The sequence below is a fragment of the Pecten maximus genome, chromosome 7 (assembly GCF_902652985.1).
Source record: "Pecten maximus chromosome 7, xPecMax1.1, whole genome shotgun sequence".
Taxonomy (NCBI): Eukaryota; Metazoa; Mollusca; class Bivalvia; order Pectinida; family Pectinidae; genus Pecten; species Pecten maximus.
The window spans coordinates 13,296,887-13,316,481 of NC_047021.1; the positions used below are offsets into that span (position 1 = coordinate 13,296,887).

Below are 19,595 nucleotides of genomic sequence, written 5' to 3' on the forward strand. Positions count from 1 at the left end.
GTCTGTATAATCTGTTGGGGAGTATAAAACAAGGCCTGTATAATATGATGGGGAGTATAAAACAAGGCCGGTATAATATGATGGGGAGTATAAAACAAGGCCTGTATAATATGATGGGGAGTATAAAACAAGGCCTGTATAATATGATGGGGAGTATAAAACAAGGTCTGTATAATCTGATGGGGAGTATAAAACAAGGCCTGTATAATATGATGGGGAGTATAAAACAAGGTCTGTATAATATGATGGGGAGTATAAAACAAGGTCTGTATAATATGATGGGGAGTATAAAACAAGGCCTGTATAATATGATGGGGAGTATAAAACAAGGCCTGTATAATCTGATGGGGAGTATAAAACAAGGCCTGTATAATATGATGGGGAGTATGAAACAAGGCCTGTATAATATGATGGGGAGTATAAAACAAGGCTTGTATAATCTGATGGGGAGTATAAAACAAGGCCGGTATAATATGATGGGGAGTATAAAACAAGGCCTGTATAATATGATGGGGAGTATAAAACAAGGCCGGTATAATATGATGGGGAGTATAAAACAAGGCCTGTATAATCTGATGGGGAGTATAAAACAAGGCCTGTGTAATATGATGGGAAGTATAAAACAAGGCCTGTATAATATGATGGGGAGTATAAAACAAGGCCTGTATAATCTGATGGGGAGTATAAAACAAGGCCTGTATAATCTGATGGGGAGTATAAAACAAGGTCTGTATAATATGATGGGGAGTATAAAACAAGGCCTGTATAATATGATAGGGAGTATAAAACAAGGCCTGGATACCCTGATGGGGAGTATAAAACAAGGCCTGTATAATATGATGGGGAGTATAAAACAAGGCCTGTATAATCTGATGGGAAGTATAAAACAAGGCCTGTATAATATGATGGGGAGTATAAAACAAGGTCTGTATAATATGATGGGGAGTATAAAACAAGGCCGGTATAATATGATGGGGAGTATAAAACAAGGCCTGTATAATATGATGGGGAGTATAAAACAAGGCCTGTATAATATGATGGGGAGTATAAAACAAGGTCTGTATAATATGATGGGGAGTATAAAACAAGGCCTGTATAATATGATGGGGAGTATAAAACAAGGCCTGTATAATATGATGGGGAGTATAAAACAAGGCCGGTATAATCTGATAGGAAGTATAAAACAAGGTCTGTATAATATGATGGGGAGTATAAAACAAGGCCGGTATAATATGATGGGCAGTATAAAACAAGGCCGTTATAATCTGATGGGCAGTATAAAACAAGGTCTGTATAATATGATGGGGAGTATAAAACAAGGCCTGTATAATATGATGGGGAGTATAAAACAAGGCCTGTATAATATGATGGGGAGTATGAAACAAGGCCTGTATAATTTGATGGGGAGTATAAAACAAGGCCTGTATAATCTGATAGGGAGTATAAAACAAGGCCTGTATAATATGATGGGGAGTATAAAACAAGGCCTGTATTATATAATGGGGAGTATAAAACAAGGCCTGTATAATATGATGGGGAGTATAAAACAAGGCCTGTATTATATAATGGGGAGTATAAAACAAGGCCTGTATAATATGATGGGGAGTATAAAACAAGGCCTGTATAATATGATGGGGAGTATAAAACAAGGCCTGTATAATATGATGGGGAGTATAAAACAAGGCCTGTATAATATGATGGGGAGTATAAAACAAGGCCTGTATAATATGATGGGGAGTATAAAACAAGGCCTGTATAATATGATGGGGAGTATAAAACAAGGCCTGTATAATATGATGGGGAGTATAAAACAAGGCCTGTATAATATGATGGGGAGTATAAAACAAGGCCTGTATAATCTGATGGGCAGTATAAAACAAGGCCTGTATAATATGATGGGGAGTATAAAACAAGGCCTGTATAATATGATGGGCAGTATAAAACAAGGCCTGTATAATATGATGGGCAGTACAAAACAAGGCCTGTATAATATGATGGGCAGTATGAAACAGCAAATGTTTTCGTTTTCATACAGTACCGCCTCAGTCACCACAAGGTTTCAGAAAACAACAATATTTCCATTGATTGGTGTTTGGACATTACATTGCGGTATGTTAGAACATTTAATTCTGATATAAGAATGGTGATGTTTTCGCATTCCTACAAATAGCACTTATTAACATAATAGAATGAAATCCAAAACGCAGTCAAAAGCAAGAACTTCAAGGAAGCACTCCACGCAATCTAATGAAAATTAGACTTGTAATTTTCATTCCTTTACGATACTCAACGATACTCTACGACGCACTGATTGGCAGAGCTCAAAGGTCATGCTGAGATGACCTCCTACGGGGTATTGTTAGATCTTGTACTGCAGTGTACCGTAGAGGAGCGGACATAACAAGTCTAATTTTAATTAGATTGCACTCGACGAAGTAGGAGGTGAAATAGACAGAACATGATATATGTTTTTGCTAACTAGTTCTATATCATTGTAACAATAACCTTAACCTTTGACCCCCATACCTGGAAAGCAATTCCCAAACAAGCAATGGATAAATATGATCTCCGATAGGAAACGACCAAGCAGAACGGGACATTTCTGCAAAAACCTATTACCTATTTAAAGTAAAAATGACTTTGACCTTTGACACCCAGATATGAAAGACAATCTCGAGTAATTACTTTCTGTCAGAATGGAACAGCTGACATCTGAGAGGCATAAACCTAACAGAAATAGTGGAAATCGATTTCTTTTGTAACAATGACACTGACCTTTGACCCCCGGGCCTGAAAAACAAAGTTTGGGAGGAAACGGCCCGAAAAACCTTGAGATATCGCGAGACTGACAAACAGACGGACCACGGAACACGAGGAAAGGGCTGATGATGGTAGCTTATAAATCATGTTATTTTGATAAAGTTTGGTTGAATATAACAAAAATTGGTTATTTGATTTTCACTTTTTTCATTTAATATAGATTATAATAATTCGTTATTTAGGTTTTAGGCAGGTGATATGGTCTCTGCATGTATTTCATATTTCCCAAGACTTGGAAAACCTAAATAACTAATAACATCACAAGCTCTCTCTCTAAATGATTAATTATATCGATTATTTTCATTCGCCATGAGTTAAACGAATTAAAATGCTAAATGTATTTCATATTTCCCAAGCCTTCGAGAACCTAAATATCTAGTAATATCACTGGCTCTCTCTTGATAATCAATTATACTATTTATTTTCATTTGCCACGAATTTAACGATTAGCTCCTGCATGTCAAATAAAATTGACAATATCAATGTGAGGAGTGTTTATGTCATATGGCATTCATATTAACTATAAACACAGCCTTAGATAAATCATGAAGTAGTAATCGGAAAGTACTATACATTTGATTATTTACCTACTATTTCCTACTACCGAAGTTAAATAATTTGACGAGCAGATATAGCGAAGCGATAATGGTAAAGCTGTACAGAGAAAGAAGACAAAGTCATGACTCTACACCATTGTTTAGCACTACTATTCGGTCACGTGATGAGAGTCCCGTGTCACTGTGATGGACACTGTTAACGATATAGCACATGGACCCCTGTGTATTACACCGGAACTGGTCTTATCTTCATTTCGGTCTTCTTTAGGACGAATAGCTCCCAGTTTTTAAACGATCCCCAGATGATACCATCCTCTGCCTTGATGCCGTACTTGCCATTGATATTGGATTTGTAGCAGTCACTGTACCAGTAGCCTCCGGAGTGTGTCTGCGCACAGTTGACCGACTGAGCACCATCGTTGTCGGCGTCTGCTGTGGAAAAGGCATGGCCGTCGTGGTCGAACTTGAGTGAATCTCCTAAAGAAACAGGAAAAAAGTTTACTAAAGTATATATATACCATTGTTTCGTCAAATGTGACTTCATGTTCCATACAAAGTGTGGTTGAGTGAAACTAGAATTGTAGACAGGGTAGCTGACTAATAATGACTGCGCTCCTCAATCCACACTTATCCCCACTGTCAAAAACGCTTGTTAAATAAGCGGGAAGAAATAGCAGGTCAAACCAGTAAGTACAAGTGCACAACTTCAGTGTACAAAGCTACAAACAAGGGGCACCTCACAAAGATTACACAGTAGAAGGATTGCCCTCACAAAATCCTGACACGGACAGCCGTGCGAGCGAACGACCAACCTGATTCAGGTATCCCGGAGTACCCGTCAAAAGACCTGCGGATACTGACGTACAATTCCAGAGTAGCCATCAACAGACACCATTTGATATACTGACCTACGTCCCGAGAGTATCCGTCAATAGACAACACGTGATACTGACCTACGTCCCGAGAATACCCGTCAACTGACGCCACGTGATACTGTCCTACGTCCCGAGAGTACCTGTCAACTGACACCACGTGATACTGTCCTACGTCCTGAGAATACATGTCAACTGACGCCACGTGATATTGTCCTACGTTCCCAGAGTATCCGTCAATAGACACCACGTGATACTGTCCTACGTCCCGAGAGTACCTGTCAACTGACACCACGTGATACTGTCCTACGTCCCGAGAGTACCTGTCAACTGACACCACGTGATACTGTCCTACGTCCCGAGAGTACCCGTCAACTGATACCACGTGATACTAACACGTGTCCCAGAGTACTTTTCAACTGACGCCACGTGTTACTAACCTGCGTCCCCAGAGTACCCGTCAATAGATAGTTGGTACTTGGATTCGGCATCACCGACAGAGAATGAGCGATAGTTGGCCACTTTCCGGTTCCCTTGGAAGTCCTCGAGGACAATCCGTAACTCGTACAGCCCACTGGCAGTTAGGGCGTGGATGTTCTTGTTCCCTGTTAAATACCATAGATGCCATTTTTGTCGATTTAGAAATTGTCCCCAAAACTGGAACTCATATATATATATACAGTGTATAAGGTCAATGTGACATTTTTCCAATCAGTTACATTTATCTTATTATCAAACTCAATGTTAGAAAGACTCGAAACAAATGGAGTGAATCTATCTATTTCATGACTAACATATTTTTAACAAAACCCGATTACGCAATGGGGAAGATATTAACGATTTTTTTTACTCATTTAATAAAGAATAGAAATAAAAAAAGACAAACAATTTTCTTCAAAGCTAGTTGTAATGAAGCGATTCACAGTCAATAGTCTGATTAACCTTTGGTAAGGATGATATTGTGTTATACCAACTTGGTAAAATCAAATATTAACTGAGATTGTACCCAGTTGGTTTAACATTATATCGACCTCACCAAAGGTGCATAATTGGTAATTCTACCATGTTTGCTATGCAACGCTAGTTTTGATTGGTTTAAAACCATGTATTATTTTCCAATAATACACGCTCGTGCCAATAATACACGCTCGTGAGTCACGGCTGTTACAATTTTATATATCTAAAATTCACCCGTCGCATAAAAGGTTACTATAGCCGAGTGGGCTAATGGGTTAGTCTTTCAATACATTTTTATCACGACGCTAGTTCGAATCCTATGGAGGCCCCCCTCTTTTTTTCTTTTTCTTTTTTTTTTATTCTTTTTTTTTTAATTTTCAAAATCAATGCCATATGATAGATGCTTTTGATCGTAGTACTGTATTGCCTGTATATTTCATCAACAAATAATGCAATACTCAAGAAATAAATTACAAGGTTTTCTCGGGGTTTCTTTGCTGTTTTTCTATTAGAAAGAGGTCGATCTCAGAACTAAACAGTACATGGTAGAATAGAAATAATCAACTTTGACTCGTGTATTGTTGCAGGATATACAACTCGGACTCGGATATTTTGCAATTTTAATTAATAACTCAGGCCTGCGGCCTTCGTTATCAATTTAATTGCAAAATATCCTCGTCCTCGTTGTATATCCTGCAACAATACACGAATCATCGTTAATTATTTCTTAAATATCAACAAACATTAACACGTGTTAATTAAATTGCCATTTTGTAACTTGGGAACAATATTACATCTTCTGCAGTCAGTGGTAATTCTGACAGGGACTCATTCCTCTCATATATAAATACTATTTTTTAATGTGTTTGTTTAAATGAATTATTACGATTCATTAACGTCAACAGTGTTTTCCTCCTCGCCATTCGGGAGTAGACGGTTTTCTGGCAAACAAAATGAATGATCCGATGTAATGTGCGTAGATTATCGTGAAATATCGCGAGATTTTCCTTGTGATTGCATTGTTGCCGTGATTTCACAAATGTTTACATAAATCGTGGAATATCTGTGATACAACTTACCAAGCCAGTGTTCCGACGTTACATTACCGAAGCCATTCTCATAGTCTTTCCAGTTACGGAAAAAGTTCTCGCTGCCGTCTTGTCTCCTTTGTATGACCTTTATCGGGGAAATATGAGCGTCATTTTATAATGATTTTATGATTCATCAATAATAACATATCTACACATCAATGTTTTGTGTCCCATTCATCCACAACACAATGTTTCCAGAAATAAAATAACTGTGCTATCAAAGAGTTGTAATTAAATAAGTCTGACCGACAAAATATCTCTCGTTCTTTCTGAGTCACACGCGTTCACGCAAGGAGGTCATAACATACACAAAATGATAGACACATGTTCTCCTAATGAGGTTTAAAACATGATAGATAGATCTATTTTCGGATATTGTAAGGTTACGTAAATTGTTGGTGACGTTGCCGAATAGAAGTGGTATATAATGCTATCTGATACTACTGCTGCTATTTAGCGATATTTACTGATGCAGAACATAACTCGTCGCGGTAAATGTCGTTCATTGCCAGCACGACACCGCCTACACAATGGACCCTGATATGGAAAGTATAGAACATTACTGGTAATTGTCGATAGAAAGCGGGCTTACAGAGCAACAGACTCAGTACCTTCAAAAACAGTATGGACAAACTGTCTTCCTCCTCAAACAAACTACAAATATGTTAATCCCATTGAGAGACAACTAAGATATTCGCACATTTCAATTCAAAAAGAGATCGAATAAGATAAAGTAGAGATACAGTGGAGACATATACAGTAGAGACACATACAGTAGAGATAGATACAGTAGAGACAGATACAGTAGAGACAGATACAGTAGACACAGATACAGTAGACAAAGATACAGTAGACACAGATACAGTAGAGACACATACAGTAGAGACACATACAGTAGAGACAGATACAGTAGACACAGATACAGTAGACACAGATACAGTGGAGACATATACAGTAGACACAGATACAGTAGACACAGATACAGTAGAGACACATACAGTAGAGACACATACAGTAGAGACACATACAGTAGAGACAGATACAGTAGAGACAGATACAGTAGACACAGATACAGTAGACACAGATACAGTAGACACAGATACAGTAACCGATACGTAGAACAGATACGTAGAGACACATACGTGAGCACATACTTTGAGACAATCAGAGACCAGAACAGTAGACACAATACGTGGAGAAATCAGTAGAATTTGAATTTTAAGAAATACGTAACCAGAACAGTAGCCCACAGATACAGTAGACAAAAATCAGTAGACACAATACATAAAAACGATCAGGGATAGATACATTTAGGACCTACAGTAGAGACAGATAAAGTGGAACTATCAGTGAGACAGAATAAGAGCAGTACAGTAGGGGGGCGAAAGTAATACATCGTAGAAAGTACGTAAGATAGATACAGTGGGAAAAACAATACAGTGAGTAAAATACAAAAAGAGACGATACAGTAGGTCAGATACAGTATCGAACAGTAAGACAGAACTAGAACAAGTAAAAAATATAGTAGAGCCCACTCATAGAGACGATACAGTATAGAAGATCATTGACAGTACCGTGGGAACAATCAGAAAGGGACAATACAGATAACAATCAGTAGACAGATACATTTAGATCAGAAAGTAGAAAACATACGTTAGAAGATAAGTAGAAACAAAATTAAGTTTAAGTACAGTAGAGACTACAGTAGAGACGATCCCGTAGACGAAAACGGTAGAAAAACCCTAAGTAGAGACAAAAACAAAAAAAACACATACTAGATATAGATACACAGAGACAATACAGAAGGGGACAGTATGTAGCCCAAAGATACATTAGAGACGATACGTAGAGACAGATACACAGGGGGACAGATACAGCAGAACCATACAGTAGAGACAAAATACATAGAGAAAAACGTAGGGACAGGATACAGCAGAGACCATACAAGAACAGTACATAGACCCCAGATAAAATAGAACAGATACAGAAGACCTACAGTAGAGAAGCTACGTAGGGGACGATACTAGACGGTTCCAGTGAGCGATACATGAGACAGTTTAATAGAGACAGATCGTAGGAAAGACAGCAAACAGATACAGCAGAGACACATACAGTAGACACAGATACAGTAGACACAGATACAATAGAGACAGATACAGCAGAGACACATACAGTAGAGACAGCTACAGTAGAGACAGATACAGTAGAGACGGTTCCAGTAGAGACAGATACAGTAGAGACAGATATATTAGAGACAGATACAGTAGAGACAGATACAGCAGAGACAGATACGGTAGAGACAGATATAGTAGAGAAAGATACAGTAGAGACAGATACAGCAAAGACAGATACAGTAGAGACAGATACAGTAGAGTCAGATACAGTAGTCAGATACAGTAGAGACAGATACAGTAGAGACATACAGTAGAGACAGATATAGTAGACACAGATACAGTAGAGACAGATACAGTAGAGTCAGATACAGTAGAGACAAATAAGTATAGACAGATACAGTAGAGACACATACAGTAGAGACAGATACAGTAGAGACAGATACAGTAGAGACAGATACAGTAGAGACAGATACAGTAGACAGATACAGTAGATACACATACAGTAGAGACAGATACAGCAAAGACAGATACAGTAGAGACAGATACAGTAGTCAGATACAGTAGAGACAGATATAGTAGACAGATACAGTAGAGACAGATACAGTAGAGACAGATAAGTATAGACAGATACAGTAGAGACACATACAGTAGAGACAGATACAGTAGAGACACATACAGTAGAGACGGATACAGTAGAGACATACAGTAGAGACATATATAGTAGAGACATACAGTAGACAGATATAGTAGAGACAGATACAGTAGAGACAGATACAGTAGAGACAGATACAGTAGAGACAGATAAGTATAGACAGATACAGTAGAGACACATACAGTAGAGACAGATACAGTAGACAGATACAGTAGAGACATACAGTAGAGACAGATATAGTAGACACAGATACAGTAGAGACAGATACAGTAGAGACAGATACAGTAGAGACAGATAAGTATAGACAGATACAGTAGAGACACATACAGTAGAGACAGATACAGTAGAGACACATACAGTAGAGACGGATACAGTAGAGACATACAGTAGAGACAGATACAGTAGAGACAGATAAGTATAGACAGATACAGTAGAGACAGATACAGTAGAGACAGATACAGTAAAGACAGATACAGTAGACAGATACAGTAGAGACATACAGTAGAGACACATACAGTAGAGACAGATACAGTAGAGACAGATACAGTAAAGACAGATACAGTAGACATATACAGTAGAGACAGATACAGTAGACACAGATACAGTAGACACAGATACAGTAGAGACAGATACAGTAGACACAGATACAGTAGAGACGGATACAGTAGAGTCAGATACAGTAGAGACAGATACAGTAGAGAAAGATACAGAAGAGACAGATACAGAAGAGATAGATACAGTATAGACAGATACAGTAGAGATAGATATAGTATAGACAGATACAGTAGAGACAGATACAGTAGAGACAGCTACAGTAGAGACAGATACAGTAGACACAGATACAGTAGAGTCAGATACAGTAGACAGATACAGTAGAGACAGATACAGCAGAGACAGATACAGTAGAAACAGATACAGTAGAGACAGATATAGTAGTCAGATACAGCAAAGACAGATACAGTAGAGACAGATATAGTAGTCAGATACAGTAGAGACATACAGTAGAGACGGATCCAGTAGAGACAGATACAGTAGAGACAGATACAGTAGACAGATACAGCAGAGACAGATACAGTAGAGACAGATACAGTAGAGACAGATACAGTAGAGACAGATACAGCAAAGACAGATACAGTAGAGACAGATATAGTAGACAGATACACCAAAGACAGATACACTAAAGGCAGATACAGTAGAGACAGATACAGTAGAGACAGATTCAACAGAGACAGATACAGTAGAGACAGATACAGTAGAGACAGATACACCAAAGACAGATACACTAAAGGCAGATACAGTAGAGACAGATTCAGCAAAGACAGATACAGTAGAGACAGATACAGTAGACAGATATAGTAGAGACAGATACAGTAGAGACAGATATAGTAGATACAGATACAGCAAAGACAGATACAGTAGAGACATATACAGTAGAGTCAGATACAGTAGACAGATACAATAGAGACAGATACAGCAGAGACAGATACAGTGGAAACAGATACAGTAGAGACAGATACAGTAGAGACAGATATAGTAGTCAGATACAGCAAAGACAGATACAGTAGAGACAGATATAGTAGTCAGATACAGTAGAGACATACAGTAGAGACGGATCCAGTAGAGACAGATAGAGTAGAGACAGATACAGTAGACAGATACAGCAGAGACAGATACAGTAGAGACAGATACAGTAGAGACAGATACAGTAGAGACAGATACAGCAAAGACAGATACAGTAGAGACAGATATAGTAGACAGATACACCAAAGACAGATACACTAAAGGCAGATACAGTATAGACAGATACAGTAGAGACAGATACAGTAGAGACAGATACAGCAGAGACAGATACAGCAAAGACAGATACAGTAGAGACAGATATAGTAGACAGATACACCAAAGACAGATACACTAAAGGCAGATACAGTATAGACAGATACAGTAGAGACAGATACAGTAGAGACAGATACAGTAGAGACAGATACAGTAGAGACAGATACAGTAGAGACAGATTCAGCAAAGACAGATACAGTAGAGACAGATACAGTAGACAGATATAGTAGAGACAGATACAGTAGAGACAGATATAGTAGAGACAGATACAGTAGAGACAGATACAGCAAAGACAGATACAGTAGAGACATATAGAGTAGAGACAGATACAGTAGAGACAGATACAGTAGAGAAAGATACAGTAGAGACCGTTCCTACTCACAGAATACAGACAGACTCCGTTCCTCCACAAACAACACAGACAGACTGCGTTCCTCCATAAACAACACAGACAGACTCTGTTCCTCCACAAACACAGACAGAGTCCGTTCATTCGCAAACAACACATACAGATACCGTTCCTCCACAAACAACACATACAGACTCTGTTCCTCCACAAACACAGACAGACTCCGTTCCTCGACAAACAACACAGACAGACTGCGTTCCTCCATAAACAACACAGACAGACTCTGTTCCTCCACAAACACAGACAGACTCCGTTCCTCCACAAACAACACAGACAGACTCCGTTCATTCGCAAACAACACATACAGATACCGTTCCTCCACAAACAACACATACAGACTCTGTTCCTCCACAAACACAGACAGACTCCGTTCCTCGACAAACAACACAGACAGACTGCGTTCCTCCATAAACAACACAGACAGACTCTGTTCCTCCACAAACACAGACAGACTCCGTTCCTCCACAAACAACACAGACAGACTCCGATCCTTCACAAACAACACAGACAGACTCCGTTCCTCCACAAACAACACAGACAGACTCCGTTCCTCCACAAACAACATAGACAGACTCCGTTCCTCCACAAACAACACAGACAGATTCCGTTCCTCCACAAACAACATAGACAGACTCCGTTCCTCCACAAACAACACAGAGTCCGTTCCTCCACAAACAACACAGACATATTCCGTTCCTCTGCAGACATCATAGACAGACTCCGTTCCTCGACAAACAACACAGACAGAGTCCGTTCATTCGCAAACAACACATACAGATACCGTTCCTCGACAAACAACACAAACAGACTCTGTTCCTCCACAAACACAGACAGACTCCGTTCCTCGACAAACAACACAGACAGACTGCGTTCCTCCATAAACATCACAGACAGACTCTGTTCCTCCACAAACACAGACAGACTCCGTTCCTCGACAAACAACATAGGCAGACTCCGTTCCTTCAAAAACAACACAGACAGACTCCGTTCCTCCACAAATATCACAGACAGATTACGTTCCTCTACAAACAACACCGATAGACTGCGTTCCTCCATAAACAACATAGACAGACTCCGTTCCTCCACAAACAACACAAACAGACTGCGTTCCTCCGTAAACAACCCAGAAAGAGTCCGTTCCTCCACAAACAACACAGACAGATTCCGTTCCTCCACAAACAACACAGATAAATTCCGTTCCTCCATAAACAGCATAGACAGACTCCGTTCCTCCACAAACAACACAGACAGACTCCGTTCCTCCACAAACAACACAGACAGACTCCGTTCCTCCACAAACAACACAGACAGACTCCGTTCCTCCACAAACAACACAGACAGACTCCGTTCCTTCACAAACAACATAGACAGACTCCGTTCCTCCACAAACAACACAGACAGACTCCGTTCCTCCACAAACAACACAAACAGAGTCCGTTCGTCAACAAACAACACAGACAGATTCTGTTCGTCCACAAACAACATAGACAGACTCCGTTCGTCCACAAACAAGACAGACAGACCCCGTTCCTCCACAAACAACACAGACAGACTCCGTTCCTCCATAAAAACATCACAGACAGACTCCGTTCCTCCACAAACAACACAGACAGACTCCGTTCCTTCACAAACAACATAGACAGACTCCGTTCCTCCACAAACAACACAGACAGACTCCGTTCCTCCACAAACAACACAAACAGAGTCCGTTCGTCAACAAACAACACAGACAGATTCTGTTCGTCCACAAACAACATAGACAGACTCCGTTCGTCCACAAACAAGACAGACAGACCCCGTTCCTCCACAAACAACACAGACAGACTCCGTTCCTCCATAAAACATCACAGACAGACTCCGTTCCTCCACAAACAACACAGACAGACTCCGTTCCTCCACAAACAACATAGACAGACTCCGTTCCTCCACAAACAACATAGACAGACTCCGTTCGTCCACAAACAACACAGACAGAGTCCGTTCATTCGCAAACAACACATACAGATACCGTTCCTCGACAAACAACACAAACAGACTCTGTTCCTCCACAAACACAGACAGACTCCGTTCCTCGACAAACAACACAGACAGACTGCGTTCCTCCATAAACAACACAGACAGACTCTGTTCCTCCACAAACACAGACAGACTCCGTTCCTCGACAAACAACATAGGCAGACTCCGTTCCTTCAAAAACAACACAGACAGACTCCGTTCCTCCACAAATATCACAGACAGATTACGTTCCTCTACAAACAACACCGATAGACTGCGTTCCTCCATAAACAACATAGACAGACTCCGTTCCTCCACAAACAACACAAACAGACTGCGTTCCTCCGTAAACAACCCAGAAAGAGTCCGTTCCTCCACAAACAACACAGACAGATTCCGTTCCTCCACAAACAACACAGATAAATTCCGTTCCTCCATAAACAGCATAGACAGACTCCGTTCCTCCACAAACAACACAGACAGACTCCGTTCCTCCACAAACAACACAGACAGACTCCGTTCCTCCACAAACAACACAGACAGACTCCGTTCCTCCACAAACAACACAGACAGACTCCGTTCCTCCACAAACAACATAGACAGACTCCGTTCCTCCACAAACAACACAGACAGACTCCGTTCCTCCACAAACAACACAAACAGAGTCCGTTCGTCAACAAACAACACAGACAGATTCTGTTCGTCCACAAACAACATAGACAGACTCCGTTCGTCCACAAACAAGACAGACAGACCCCGTTCCTCCACAAACAACACAGACAGACTCCGTTCCTCCATAAAAACATCACAGACAGACTCCGTTCGTCAACAAACAACACAGACAGACTCCGTTCCTCCACAAACAACATAGACAGACTCCGTTCCTCCACAAACAACATAGACAGACTCCGTTCGTCCACAAACAACACAGACAGACCCCGTTACTCCACAAACAACACAGACAGACTCCGTTCCTCCACAAACATCACAGACAGACTCCGTTCCTCCACAAACAACATAGACAGACTCCGTTCCTCCATAAACAACATAGACAGACTCCGTTCCTCCACAAACAACACAGACACACTGCGTTCATCCATAAACAACACAGACAGATTCCGTTCCGCCACAAACAACATAGACAGACTCTGCTCCTCCACAAACAACACAGACACACTGCGTTCATCCATAAACAACACAGACAGATTCTGTTCGTCCACAAACAACATAGACAGACTCCGTTCGTCCACAAACAAGACAGACAGACCCCGTTCCTCCACAAACAACACAGACAGACTCCGTTCCTCCATAAAAACATCACAGACAGACTCCGTTCCTCCACAAACAACACAGACAGACTCCGTTCCTCCACAAACAACATAGACAGACTCCGTTCCTCCACAAACAACATAGACAGACTCCGTTCGTCCACAAACAACACAGACAGAGTCCGTTCATTCGCAAACAACACATACAGATACCGTTCCTCGACAAACAACACAAACAGACTCTGTTCCTCCACAAACACAGACAGACTCCGTTCCTCGACAAACAACACAGACAGACTGCGTTCCTCCATAAACAACACAGACAGACTCTGTTCCTCCACAAACACAGACAGACTCCGTTCCTCGACAAACAACATAGGCAGACTCCGTTCCTTCAAAAACAACACAGACAGACTCCGTTCCTCCACAAATATCACAGACAGATTACGTTCCTCTACAAACAACACCGATAGACTGCGTTCCTCCATAAACAACATAGACAGACTCCGTTCCTCCACAAACAACACAAACAGACTGCGTTCCTCCGTAAACAACCCAGAAAGAGTCCGTTCCTCCACAAACAACACAGACAGATTCCGTTCCTCCACAAACAACACAGATAAATTCCGTTCCTCCATAAACAGCATAGACAGACTCCGTTCCTCCACAAACAACACAGACAGACTCCGTTCCTCCACAAACAACACAGACAGACTCCGTTCCTCCACAAACAACACAGACAGACTCCGTTCCTCCACAAACAACACAGACAGACTCCGTTCCTCCACAAACAACACAGACAGACTCCGTTCCTCCACAAACAACACAGACAGACTCCGTTCCTCCACAAACAACACAAACAGAGTCCGTTCGTCAACAAACAACACAGACAGATTCTGTTCGTCCACAAACAACATAGACAGACTCCGTTCGTCCACAAACAAGACAGACAGACCCCGTTCCTCCACAAACAACACAGACAGACTCCGTTCCTCCATAAAAACATCACAGACAGACTCCGTTCGTCAACAAACAACACAGACAGACTCCGTTCCTCCACAAACAACATAGACAGACTCCGTTCCTCCACAAACAACATAGACAGACTCCGTTCGTCCACAAACAACACAGACAGACCCCGTTACTCCACAAACAACACAGACAGACTCCGTTCCTCCACAAACATCACAGACAGACTCCGTTCCTCCACAAACAACATAGACAGACTCCGTTCCTCCATAAACAACATAGACAGACTCCGTTCCTCCACAAACAACACAGACACACTGCGTTCATCCATAAACAACACAGACAGATTCCGTTCCGCCACAAACAACATAGACAGACTCTGCTCCTCCACAAACAACACAGACACACTCCGTTCTTCCACAAATATCACAGACAGATTCCGTTCCGCCACAAACAACATAGACAGACTCCGTTCCTCCACAAACAACACAGACAGACCCCGTTCCTCCACAAACAACATAGACAGACTCCGTTCGTCCACAAACAACATAGACAGACTCCGTTCGTCCACAAACAACACAGACAGACTCCGTTCGTCAACAAACAACACAGACATACTCCGTTCCTCCACAAACAACACAGACAGACCCCGTTCCTCCACAAACAACATAGACAGACTCCGTTCGTCCACAAACAACATAGACAGACTCCGTTCGTCAACAAACAACACAGACAGACCCCGTTCCTCCACAAACAACATAGACAGACTCCGTTCCTCCACAAACATCACAGACAGACTGCGTTCCTCCGTAAACAACCCAGAAAGAGTCCGTTCCTCCACAAACAACACAGACAGATTCCGTTCCTCCACAAACAACACAGACAGACTCCGTTCCTCCATAAAAACATCACAGACAGACTCCGTTCGTCAACAAACAACACAGACAGACTCCGTTCCTCCACAAACAACATAGACAGACTCCGTTCCTCCACAAACAACATAGACAGACTCCGTTCCTCCACAAACAACACAGACAGACTCCGTTCCTCCACAAACAACACAAACAGAGTCCGTTCGTCAACAAACAACACAGACAGATTCTGTTCGTCCACAAACAACATAGACAGACTCCGTTCGTCCACAAACAAGACAGACAGACCCCGTTCCTCCACAAACAACACAGACAGACTCCGTTCCTCCACAAACATCACAGACAGACTCCGTTCGTCCATAAACAACATAGACAGACTCCGTTCGTCCACAAACAAGACAGACAGACCCCGTTCCTCCACAAACAACACAGACAGACTCCGTTCCTCCACAAACAACACAGACACATTGCGTTCCTCCATAAACAACACAGACAGATTCCGTTCCGCCACAAACAACATAGACAGACTCTGCTCCTCCACAAACAACATAGACACATTCCGTTCCTCCACAAACATCACGGATCAATTCATTTCACCTCCGCATTTTCCATACATAAATGGGGTATTAGTGTTTTCAGAAAACTGACACGAATAGATTATGTTCTTCGATGTGACTGTCCCAACACTTACTAGCCACCCTCCATTGTCATCATCCATATCACACATGACCGGAAGTGCAACGCCTTGTAGTGTCGGTGGATAGACTAGATACCTTCCGGAAGTGTTTCTCCCGGAATCCAGTACATCTTTACAGTTACGGGGATCGACTGTTACATAGAAAAGGAATTTAAATCATGTAATCATTTTTATCAATAAATATAACCGCGGTAGGTTTATATTTTTATTTCAATTATTCATAAAAAGATAACTGGTAAAATCGCTGAAATATCCATTTGTTCAAAATGAAAACGGCTACCCCAAGATGTATTTATATAAAAGCTTATTTGTGCAACTTTTAAACGGAGAAAAAAACTAATGAAATAAAGCCGCATAAAAAGTCGTAAGAACAACAAAACAAATGTACAACAAACGAAAAGAAAATGTCGAATGAACTAGATCAAAAGCCGTACAAATGAGATAAAAAGTCGCACGAGAAAGATTAAAAAAATAAACACACGAAAATTAATCGAATGAAAACATCCAACAAACGAAAAAAGTAGCCGAATGAACGATGTGATTACAGCGACTGTTAAGATCAGTGTCGACAATTTACGTGTCTGTACTGTCGTTATTTAGTTGTTATAATCGGTATCGACAATTTACGTGTCTGTACTGTCGCTATTTAGTTGTTATGATCGGTATCGACAATTTACGTGTCTGTACTGTCGTTATTTAGTTGTTATGATCAGGATCGACAATTTACGTGTCTGTACTGTCGCTATTTAGTTGTTATGATCAGTATCGACAATTTACGTGTCTGTACTGTCGTTATTTAGTTGTTATGATCAGGATCGACAATTTACGTGTCTGTACTGTCGCTATTTAGTTGTTATGATCGGTATCGACAATTTACGTGTCTGTACTGTCGCTATTTAGTTGTTATGATCAGGATCGACAATTTACGTGTCTGTACTGTCGTTATTTAGTTGTTATGATCGATATCGACAATTTACGTGTCTGTACTGTCGTTATTTAGTTGTTATGATCAGGATCGACAATTTACGTGTCTGTACTGTCGTTATTTAGTTGTTATGATCAGGATCGACAATTTACGTGTCTGTACTGTCGTTATTTAGTTGTTATGATCAGGATCGACAATTTACGTGTCTGTACTGTCGCTATTTAGTTGTTATGATCAGGATCGACAATTTACGTGTCTGTACTGTCGTTATTTAGTTGTTATGATCAGGATCGACAATTTACGTGTCTGTACTGTCGCTATTTAGTTGTTATGATCGATATCGACAATTTACGTGTCTGTACTGTCGTTATTTAGTTGTTATGATCAGTGTCGACAATTTACGTGTCTGTACTGTCGTTATTTAGTTGTTATGATCAGGATCGACAATTTACGTGTCGGTACTGTCGCTATTTAGTTGTTATGATCAGTATCGACAATTTACGTGTCTGTACTGTCGCTATTTAGTAAGTTTGTTAAGATCCAGTACTTATATTGGACCATACCGTCGTCATTTCTTACTAGACTCTAATGCGCTTACCCCTGACTCCACCGCACTTGGCCCCGTTATTAATTGCGGTCTGCATGGCGTTCATCTGCTGCTGCAGGATCTGGACCATGGACATGAGAGTCGACAGGTCAGTATTTTGTTGACCAGAGGCATCCGTATACAGCAAGATGGTCAGTATCAGTACGTTCACGGGGACAACGATCATGGTCGAGCTTTGATAGGACTATACACTTATTAGACCGTGTACCCATATATAAGTAGTGACCACAGGAGGGGAGAGGTGCTATAAAACTAAACTTGATGATAGTAAAGATGACTTGAGAGTGTAAGATCTAATGGTTGATAGTAAAGATGACTTGGGAGTGTAAGATCTAATGGTTGATAGTAAAGATGACTTGTGAGTGTAAGATCTAATGGTTGATAGTAAAGACGACTTGTGAGTGTAAGATCTAATGGTTGATAGTAAAGATGACTTGTGAGTGTAAGATCTAATGGTTGATAGTAAAGACGACTTGGGAGTGTAAGATCTAATGGTTGATAGTAAAGATGACTTGGGAGTGTAAGATCTAATGGTTGATAGTAAAGATGACTTGGGAGTGTAAGATCTAATGGTTGATAGTAAAGACGACTTGGGAGTGTAAGATCTAATGGTTGATAGTAAAGATGACTTGTGAGTGTAAGATCTAATGGTTGATAGTAAAGATGACTTGAGAGTGTAAGATCTAATGGTTGATAGTAAAGATGACTTGAGAGTGTAAGATCTAATGGTTGATAGTAAAGACGACTTGGGAGTGTAAGATCTAATGGTTGATAGTAAAGATGACTTGAGAGTGTAAGATCTAATGGTTGATAGTAAAGATGACTTGAGAGTGTAAGATCTAATGGTTGATAGTAAAGACGACTTGGGAGTGTAAGATCTAATGGTTGATAGTAAAGATGACTTGGGAGTGTAAGATATAATGGTTGATAGTAAAGACGACTTGGGAGTGTGAGATC

General features: G+C 40.7%; 1 protein-coding gene across 1 annotated transcript; it reads right to left on the minus strand.

The window, feature by feature from the left end:
* Positions 1–2,955: 2,955 nt before the first annotated feature.
* LOC117331664 (ficolin-1-like) lies at positions 2,956–18,819 on the minus strand. Its single transcript, XM_033890490.1, has 5 exons — positions 18,630–18,819; positions 17,101–17,237; positions 6,286–6,382; positions 4,690–4,854; positions 2,956–3,854 (listed from the first exon to the last, which is right to left on the minus strand). The coding sequence occupies exons 1-5, from the start codon at positions 18,802–18,804 to the stop codon at positions 3,604–3,606; spliced, it is 825 nt and encodes a 274-aa protein (XP_033746381.1). The 5' UTR covers positions 18,805–18,819; the 3' UTR covers positions 2,956–3,603.
* Between the last annotated feature and the right edge of the window lie 776 nt (positions 18,820–19,595).

Excerpts from the sequence above, each read along its gene's own strand:
- LOC117331664 (XM_033890490.1), bottom strand. The coding sequence starts at position 18,804 with ATGATCGTTGTCCCCGTGAACGTACTGATACTGACCATCTTGCTGTAT. Across the intron at positions 17,238-18,629 it reads CAAGTGCGGTGGAGTCAGGG|TCGATCCCCGTAACTGTAAA; the intron begins GTAAGCGCATTA and ends TCTATGTAACAG. Across the intron at positions 4,855-6,285 it reads AACGTCGGAACACTGGCTTG|GGAACAAGAACATCCACGCC; the intron begins GTAAGTTGTATC and ends GGTATTTAACAG.